Consider the following 10,389-nt stretch of genomic DNA (forward strand, 5'->3'; position numbering starts at 1 on the left):
AAACTTCTCAAAACTTAAAAACATAACATACAAATGAAAATAAAACTTAGATCATTACCTCATTCATTAAAATAAAACCCAACGCGCGGTGGAAATAAAAGCTTACGCTCGCGCGCCAAGATTCGATTCTTTAAATGGAGTAAATGAATCGAAGTTTGTAGATTTCTTTACAATCGCTGTCCCGTTTAATCGATACCACAAACGCTCACCAGATATCGATTCTCGCCAGTCCTCAGCGGGTTAACGCCACACACTTCATGGTGATTCCCCCCCCCCCCCGCAAATACAAGTCTCTTTTTTATGTTTTACATTGTGTACAGTAAGGGAGCTAGCCACATGGCAAATTTAAAGTTTGTAGCCTAGTATATTATATCCATTATACCCCCACCCACTCGCGCATTTGTGCGGGATACACGGCCTACGCGGAGGGTTTGGGGGGGCGTGACGTCACAGGCACACTGCGTAACGCTGCCGCATGCGGGTGACATGACAGATGTGACGTCACAGCTCACTTGCCGTGCAAAATATATCCATTATTGCGCCCCCCCCAAAATTTGTTTTATTATTTTAAAATGATGTACAGTCTGGTAAGTACCCACATGCCAAATTTCAGGTTTGTTGCATGTCGGGAAGTATGCTAAACATTTTGAACAGACACACATTCACAAATTTCCCTTTCATATTTTTTTGAAGACTAGCTTTACTACCTGGTTTCGCCCGGGACTTGGATTCACCACGCACGGCCGCATTTGTCCCCCCAGTGGTGATGTTCACACTACACGAGTTACTCGTTTGATGCTGAGTGGACCTAGGGGAGGCCCAGGACCAGTAAAAACAATTGTCACCGGTGGTGGCCATGAGCAGGAATCCAACTCGGGTCGCCGGGTTCGTAGCGCGGCGCGCTAAACACTACACTGGAAGTTTTCAAGTTTAATTTATGAGGTATAGCCCTGTGAGCCATGCGGCTCTTGAGTCGGGTGCAACCGCAACAAACAAAATATGAACAGAGAACATCTTAAAGCGACGACGCACAACAGAAACATCCTGGATACACCAGCAAATCGTCCAGAAAAAAAACACCAGTATTACAACGCTGTGTGCAAAAATCTCAGTGTGATGCAAGACAAACAATAACCATAAGACAAATTTTGCTTTAAAGCTTTCGTGACTGCAGTAATTCATATTCTTAGCTCTTTCGGTAAAGTCACGTTGAAGGGAAACAATAAAATATATATAAAACAATTAAAATTCTCACACAAACGGTCGTCATCAGGTGTGTCGGTTTGCAAACCGACACACCTGATGACGACCGTTTGTGTTATGGTCGAAACGTCGTGAGAATTTTTATTGTTTAATATATATTTTATTATTTTATTGTTTCCCTTCAACGTGACTTTACCGAAAGAGCTAAGAATAACCATAAGACAATTTAGATTCAAGTTATCAGGCCAACTCCGCACTTCCGCAAGAAACATGGCTTAACCATGTTTAGAAATCACCAAAATAAAGCTATAAAATACAATGTAACAACAGTAATCATAGGAACTTTGATTCAAATTTAACAATAAACGGTATACATAACATGTACGAACAAACTTGCAGCCATATCTGTCAGCATGACACTCCCCGTGTATATGTGAGTGAGTCAATGGGAGTGAGTGTATGATGTGTGAGTCAGTGGTAGTGAGTGTATGATGTGTGTGTGAGTCAGCGTATTATGAGTGTGTGTATGATGAGTGAATCATTGTATGAGTGAATGGGTCAGTGGTTGTGAGTGTATGATGTGCGAGTGAGTCAGCGTATGACGAGTGAGTCAGTGTATGATGTGTAAGGTGAGTGTGTATCACGGCCTCCTCCCCGCCATCACGGCCTTCTCCATGCCGTTGCGGCCTCCTCCATGCCATCGCGGCCTCCTTCCCGCCATCACGGCCTCCTCCATGCCATCGTGGCCTCCTTCCCGCCATCACGGCCTCCTCCATGCCATCGTGGCCTCCTTCCCGCCATCACGGCCTCCTCCATGCCATCGCGGCCTTCTCCATGCCATCGCGGTCTCCTTCCCACCATCACGGCCTCCTCCATGCCATCGTGGCCTCCTTCCCATCATCGTGGCCTCCTCCCCACCATCGCGTTACGCTTCCACATGCGTGGGTCACATGACACATTTGACGTGACAGCTCACTTGCCGTGCAAAAGAAATATGCATTAATGAGCTCCCCCTCCCCCCAAAAAAACAAGTGTATTTTTTTTTAAAATTGCATGGTGTATAGTCTGAAAAGTACCCACGTGGCAAATTTCAAGTTTGTTGCATGTCGGGAAGTACTCTAAACATTTTGAATAGACGCACATAATCACAACTTTGCCTTTATATATATGCAGATAACAGGGGAAGCAGTCTGCGATAACACGTGAGATGCGTACGCAGGATGAACAAAGACTGAGGCGCGTGGGTAGCATCTAGAAGCATCCAGCAGCAACTGCGTATTCCTACTTGTGTAACGTAGTTCCGTTAATTCAATTGCATTCTATCAAATTCGCAACCGTGTGATAAAGCACGTATTATAACAGAACTGACTAATGTAGTGAGTAAAATAATCGTGAATAAAAGAGAATTCTGCTCTATCTCAAATTAGTCTGGAGCAGTGCCCATCTTTGAGCCCTCAGACAATGGTGGAAATTCCATATTCCTATTATGGGGAATATTCCTTAAGGACAACCACTGTTGACTTCCCATAACGTAGTACCTGCATGATTGACCTTATGTTGATGGGCTACAAAGATCCCAACCGGGAATCAAAGTTGCATTCCAATTGCGAAGCAAATGTTCTAACAGGGACACCAGAGCTGATGAAGCTCACTTCCTTCACGCCGAAGTAGACACCGATATATGGTGTCGATTACTACAATGTAGGTAGAGTATATGTATGTTGAACTTCTTTCGCACCGTACGTAGCCGACCGTGCTAATCGGTAGTAACCACTAACCTAATCACACTGTGGTTACTGCACATACTGTGAAAGAAGTGTTAAACTTTTTACAGAGTAAGATATCTATTTTTTAATACGATGAAAACGAATACACGTAATAGCCCTTTGTTAGTGCATTTTTAGATTGTGGTTTTGTTGGATCCCTACACCACCACCACGCTTGAGGACCAGGACCAGTTCAGCTACCACTCACCGCCGGTGTTACCGTAAATTGCATGGTACACTTTTTTATTCTTTCACGTTCGTTGAAGGTGTAAACATATTTAGCAGAGCACATTAAGAACAGTTAAATGAAAGTATTTTCATTTTATTTTAATAAAACAGTATGAAACTGTACAACCCAATACACAATACAGTATTCAACATTTGAGCAAATCTGATATAATGTACTTATTGATAAAATAGTAAATAGTAAACCCAACAAACTCAAAGTTAGCTCACCAGGATACACTAAAACTAGCTGGGGACAGTTTAGTTTCAAAACTTATGCCAAAATGATTTTCAGAGTCAAGACACATTCACAGTATTGTACAATTAATTTCATCTTTGTCAGATGCTTGACTCACAACTCGTGCTAAGCCGTTATTCTGTTGTCTACAACTCGTGCACATGTTGAATTCCAGAACATCACCCTAAATGTGGCCAAGGTGAGTTTTCTGTACGGCGATGATAGTGCGCAGAAGTCACCACTTGAAACAATGGGTATCGATCTGGCCTGGAGTATCATGGGCAAGGTCTTCCACTATTGTTTGCCTTGTGTCTCTCTCACATGGATAATGTAACGCGCTCCTTCAGCTGTCGATCTCCTGTGCTCCTGCAGAAAGCAAGGGCTGTAAATAGTCCCACAGATTATACTTTATTTTATAAATAATGTTTTCCCAAAAATGTACCAGAGTGAAATATTTCACAGCCGTAAAATAAAAATGTCTTAAGTTAATAGAGTAAATGCATTTTTTAAGGTAGTGAGCCATGTTTAGTTGGCATATTTCATTAAGCAACACTTACATGCAAAGAAAAACCCCTGCCGGAGGTTCAAATGAACATTTGTCAAAAACATGTGCGAACATGGTATAGTAAACAACTTTAAGCAAATAAGGATAATGAGAATAAGGTCATAAAAATGCATGAAAAATATAAAGATATCAATATTACCAAAGATATTACTAAAGAACTGCTACTGTTTTGATTTAAAGCTTTCGTGACTGCAGTAATTCATATTCTTAGTTTTTTCGGTAAAGTCACGTTGAAGAGAAACAACAAAATAATAAAATATATATAAAACAATAAAAAATTCTCACGACGTTTCGACCATAACTCAAACGGTCATCTTCAGGTGTGTTGGTTTGCATACATTTATTTTTAAACGGCGCATTTATTTATATATATTTAAAAAAAGACGTTAGCGTCACGCGCAGCGATTTGGCAGTTTACCCAGGACTAGTTCATCTATATTTTGAAAAGAGGAGGGGGGAGACGAAATTTTATAATGTATGCTGTCTGAAAGCCAATGTAAGCGTGAACAATCAATTAAGAACTGAAATGGTTTATCAAATCTTTCCAATGATTGCTAAGATAGAATCCATCTTCTCGGTTGAAATTGTCTCTGTGCTTGTATATGTGGATAGCCTCATGAACGAATCTCTCATGGAAGCCAGATGGCTTACAAAGAACCTCTGTCTTGGAAAAGTCTATGGCATGTGAGCCTACTGAATTAGAACAATGATCTGCTACGGCCGAGGTGTTGGTCCTACCGTGTTTAAGGTCTGCTTTGTGTTCACGAATGCGGTCCGAGACATGGCGTTTGGTTTCTTCAATGTAACTACTACCACAGAGGCAACTTAGTTTGTAGACACCAGGGTATTGTATGTCCGGAATCACATCTTTTACAGATGGAACCAGATCACGGATTTTATGTAATGTGTTGAAACGGACCATGAGAGATTCGTTCATGAGGCTATCCACATATACAAGCACAGAGACAATTTCAACCGAGAAGATGGATTCTATCTTAGCAATCATTGGAAAGATTTGATAAACCATTTCAGTTCTTAATTGATTGTTCACACTTACAGTGGCTTTCAGACAGCATACATTATAAAAAATTTCATCTCCCCCCTCCTCTTTTCAGAATATAGATGGACTAGTCCTGGGTAAACTGCCAAATCGCTGCGTGTGGCGCTAACGTTTTTTTATAAATAAATAAATGCGCCGTTTAAAAATAAATGTATGCAAACTGCTACTGTGTTCAGAAATATATTGTCCAATGGTCAACTCCCCATGATTGATGGGGCAGTTTTGTGGACAGTGGAGAACTTTGATCCTGGTGAGTACTTGGGCACTGTGCTTATGACCAGCTTCGGTTTGGTAGCCGAGGTCTAACTCCGAATCAGTCGAGTGGCATGCATTACCTTTTCATTCGCTGCATAATGCTGTGTGCAAGCTAACTGGCCTGTCCCTCCAAACAAAACTTCGGCTCTTCTTGGCCACAGTTATGCCCCCCTTATATATGCTTGCGAAATGTGCAGCCCTATAAAGGAACATCTGCGCCAGTTTGAAACATTCAGGCTAGCCTACCTCCAATCATCCCTGGGTTTAACCAGAGTGGCTTGTGTGAGGAGCTGACAGATCCTTGAAAGACCTGGACAGTCCCTTCAGTGAGCTCCTCCAGCAAGCGACGCGTTGGCTGGGTCATGTAGCCCGAATGCCCAGCCACCACATGCCCAAGCAGCTTCTGTTTGACCAGATAGATGTAGCTAATTACAGCTTATATAGCGCATTTCATAAAACCTCCATGTGCCAGCACTGTTGGAACCATTCTGACAATTGAATAACCATATCATTCAAACGTCATTGTAATCACCATATTCTATCACAGTGGAACTTTTTCTATGGTCAGGCAGGCAAATTTGGGTGAGAGAATTTCCAAAATATTTGAGGAATGTGCAAAAACCTTCATGAAGTGACTGCTGTAGATTATGTGATTTATAAAAATGCACTCACTAAATTTGGTCCAGCCATTAAATCATCGGATCAGATGATTCCTCCTGCTCAACTGCCACTATTTCCAGACTCTGTCCTGAAAGTGCTGAAGCTTCTATCGTTTTCTTGTAAACACCCCCTGCTATGCATATGAATGTAAAATTCGCGAACAGCTTATGAGTGTAGAAAACCTTTCCCTCAAAGCGCGTGTAGTCATAATAAGTGGGAACGTTCAGTACCTCCACCAGAATGTTTATAGCACCAATAGCTTCACTGACCAGATACACCTCATCTTCGTTGGTTATACGTGACAGTACCGCAAGGCTGTCCAACTTACACACTTTGTCGCTTTGCTTGGTGTAAGCGACTATCTCATCCATAGCATTCTCCTGTCGGAAGCACGTCTTAAACTCCAGGTTCAGGCAGATGTTCGCAAGTGTACCCAGTGTAGATCGGACTATGTACCTCACGTCTGCGTTGGAGGATCTTGCTTCTAGGCGCAAATGTTTCAACAGCTTTATCAGGTACTTGACCGCACCACATTCTACCAGACGCCGTCTGATCGGTGCATGGACACACGTATACCGTTGCAAAATCCACAAGGCCATTTCCATGCGACGGAGGCTGGAGTCAGGGATGTGTCTTCCCTCAGACGAGAGGTACAATAGCACGCTCATAATCATCTCTGCCCCACCTTCCTGCATGAGCACTTCTGACAACTGCTGCCGCTCCTCGAGAGTGGCGTATGTATCCACGGCCAAGTAAATCCCGTTAAGATTGTCTAAATCGATGCTGCTCGTCTTCAGGCATTGCAGGTGTTGCTTCAAGTTCTGCTTCTTGCTCTCCAGAGACACCGACTCACCCTTCTCAGTGTCCAAAGCATGACAACGCTGCTCCTGACCCTGGCGCAATGCCTGAGCGCACCAGGGCAGTGCTGAGGAGTTTGTCTGCATGAGGTTTGTGGTGCACAGGCAGCAGGAGCGACGACGACGACGAGCTGTTGCTCATGTACAAAGCCACCGCTCCGAAGGGACTGCTATTGCTCGCCTTCCTGGGTCTGTGTGTTTGTCACGACTGTAACAACAGTGACAGCAGGATGGGGGAAGGTCAGTTTAGTCAAAGTGTGTGCCCTGTTAATTTGAGAACTGGGTGGCACTCCATTCGTGGCCCAGTGTCGGTGGTGGAAATTCTACATTGCTATTGCCTATCCATAGGACTGATGTGGAATTACAAAAAAAGTTGTACCCATATTAATTATATATCAGACGCAGATGCTCAACACACTTGGCTAGACAGCAATTTCTGTAAGTCAAGCGCCACAGGGCTGGATGCCAAATAACTAAATAACTATGAAATGATAATGGCGCTTTGTAATCTACAGATGACGGACTAGCCACACACCACATTGGTCATAGGAGTTATTGGACCATACTTCACCAGAATGGTCAGTGCGAGTTGGTGAAGGAGATGGTGAGAACAGGTTCAAATATCACCGTACAAATGTGTTAGCTGGGGCCGGGAATCAAATGCAGGTGGCCAGGTTCACAGCGCATTCACTGCCTGATCACTCCACCCGGTACAATACGGTATAAACTTTATTTCACCAGAGGTCAGACTATAATTTTAAGAAGAGCCCTGGGCTACACACAGCATACACACTAGACTAACTAGAGGTTCACTGTATACATTTAAAACGTATAATTTACCGCCAGAACTGCACCTTATGTGCCATAGTCTTAGGCACGTGTATGAACTTCTAGAATAAAAATGAGCGGCTCAATCACTGGTATATCAACTGGTGTATAATAGCAACATCAATGAGAGGCCTAAGGAAGTGGTATTTGCCAAAAAATATAAGGGCAAGAGGATGATTGCAAATAAAGTGAATATATGACTAAAAATACAAGAGTTTCAACAATTGAAAAGAGTATTACTAATTCCGTAACATAAGTGATTTTTCCGTAAAGAAAATGCATTGTGAATGGGGCATAACAATGGTAGATGTATGCAATATGAGCACCAGGTCTCTCCAAGCTATGTCGGTCATGGGGGTTCTTTGGCCATACTTCGCAACGCTTGTCAGTGCAGGTTGGCAAAGGGGATAGGAGGGCACAGCTGGGGGGTGGCCAGGACAGATAATCACTCGACTGATCATACCCGTGGCAGGAATCGAATTTATCTCACCCGTTTCGTAGTGCAGTGTCTTCGATTGTAGAGTTCCCGGAGATTAATTTCAGCTGGAGTTTTCTGGGACCGTGCTCTAGAAAATGTTTCCCTGCAGGGTCTGAGAAGCTAGGGGTTTGGGAGGGGGGGGGACTAGAAAATATTCCATGAAACATTAGGTCCGGTTTATCCTTACCCTTGCACAAGTGTGCATGCCGCGACGCTTCAGAAGTGTACATTATTATTTATCTTGTAAGAGCAAGCTCTTTAACGGTACAGATTGAGGGCGTGGAATACTACTGTGGTGGATCGGTGCGCACAGAGGACTTGCAATCCAGAGGTCACTGGTACGTACGATGCCATGTCTCACTCTGGCAGCTGAAACAATGGTGCAAGTTTCTTAAACAAAATTTGAATACGTATTTACACTGGTGGAATCAGATGAGCTATAAAGCTCTTTTCCACTGTAAGTCCAGTATATACGCGCCTCTGATCAGCACGGTTGGCTACGTGCCGTGCGAAAGAAATTCAACATACTGTACATACACGACGAGTCAATGGGCACGTCGCGTGAGGCCACCGTGGAACAGTAAGCCACACACCCTCTACAGTGAAGACCAACAGAGGTTTTTTGTTTTTGTGAAATCAGATCGCGTAGATAAAAACGCGTCGTTAAACCCGCCGCCACAATCCGACACAGCCGATTAGTGAGGTTTTGTCACGTAAACCAAACAGGCCTCTTCGTTACCAGTACAGCACACCGGTGTGTTGGAGAGTAAACCCATAAGCATTTACAATTCGAGTACCGTCACGTTTCGCTGGTAATTACAACCAGCATCAGGCGATAGCCATAATTATGGAGAACTCCTCCAGTTTCGTTCTTTAAATATTTACGCAATCGAACCCCAAACAAAACCCTCTCAATTATGGATATTGGTCACGACTTCTCACAAATCTGTCTTTATCGGAGATACCGTACAGGCGAATTATAATACGCAGCAGCACAAGCATCGATCCTGATCATCATCACCATCATCATCCCGTATCATCATCCACCGTCCACACAACCCGGCCGCCTCCTCCGTTGCCCAACAACTGCCGCTGCAGATGTTGCTATCTGGTTAAAACAACATGGAAGTGAGAACAGAAACATTGACGAGGTGAGACGCGGAGTTTCGCCTTTACCTGTTCGGCGAATGAAGAAGGCCAACAACTGCGAGCGGGTTCGTGGTGCCCCCAAGTTCCTCATCGCCATACGCGTGACGTCACGCGCGGGCTGCGTGATGACGTCATCCCGCGCCGTCCACCAATAGCAGCGTCGTAGCGTGCGGTGACGTCACGACGTAAGGCTAATTCCGCCCCCCTCCTGTCCCCCATGAGCCCTCAACCTCCCCACCCCCTCCGTAGCCACGACATTCCGATTGCTCAATGTTCCAGGATGTAATGATAAGTTTTCAAGTTTCATTTATTAGGTGTAGCCCTGTGAGCCATGCGGCTCTTAAGTCGGGTGCAACCGCAACAAACAAAATATTAATACATCTTAAAGCGACAACGCGTAACAGAAACATCCTGGAATTCAACCCGCAAATATTCCACACGAAAAAAACCTTATTAAAACGCTGTGTGCAAAAATCACAATGTGGTGCAAGCCAACAACAACAACCATAAGACAATTTAGATTAACCATATGTTTTCGAATCACCAAAATAAAGCTATAAAAATAATGTAACAACAGTAATCATAGGAACTGTGATTTTAAATTTAACAATAAACGATATACATAACACGTACGACAAAACCTGCAGCCATAGCTGGCAGCAGCCTGAGTGTATGATGTGCGAGTCAGCGTATGATGAGTGAGTCAGCGTATGATGTGTGAGTCAGTGTATGATGTGTGAGTCAGCGTATGATGTGTGAGCGAGTCAGCGGCAGTGTGAGTGTATGATGTGCGAGTGAGCCAGCACACGCTGAGTGAACCTGTGTATGATGAGTGAATGGGTTAGTGGTTGTTCGAGTGTATGATCTGTGAGTGAGTAAGCGCATGATGTGTGAGTGAGTCAGTGCATGGTGTGAGTGAGTCAGTGCATGGTGTGTGAGTGAGTCAGTGCATGGTGTGTGAGTGAGTCAGTGTATGATGTGTGAGTGAGTCAGTGCATGGTGTGAGTGAGTCAGTGCATGGTGTGAGTGAGTCAGTGCATGATGTGAGTGAGTCAGTGTATGCTGTGTGAGTCAGTGTATGATGTGTGAGTGAGTCAGTGTATGG

The 10,389-nt window shown here is 43.9% G+C and overlaps 1 protein-coding gene across 1 annotated transcript; it reads right to left on the minus strand.

Annotated features, from left to right (window-relative positions):
* Positions 1-3,265: 3,265 nt before the first annotated feature.
* Positions 3,266-9,440, minus strand: LOC116943669 (uncharacterized). Its single transcript, XM_032956720.2, has 3 exons — positions 9,312-9,440; positions 8,148-8,279; positions 3,266-7,037 (listed from the first exon to the last, which is right to left on the minus strand). The coding sequence occupies exon 3, from the start codon at positions 6,914-6,916 to the stop codon at positions 6,002-6,004; it is 915 nt and encodes a 304-aa protein (XP_032812611.1). The 5' UTR covers positions 6,917-7,037; positions 8,148-8,279; positions 9,312-9,440; the 3' UTR covers positions 3,266-6,001.
* Positions 9,441-10,389: the final 949 nt, after the last annotated feature.

This window comes from Petromyzon marinus, chromosome 18, assembly GCF_048934315.1.
Source record: "Petromyzon marinus isolate PM22_M1 ecotype Great Lakes invasive population chromosome 18, UKy_Petmar_22M1.pri1.0, whole genome shotgun sequence".
Lineage (NCBI taxonomy): Eukaryota > Metazoa > Chordata > Hyperoartia > Petromyzontiformes > Petromyzontidae > Petromyzon > Petromyzon marinus.

Coding starts and splice junctions, on each gene's coding strand:
- LOC116943669 (XM_032956720.2), bottom strand. CDS start 6,916: ATGCAGACAAACTCCTCAGCACTGCCCTGGTGCGCTCAGGCATTGCGC.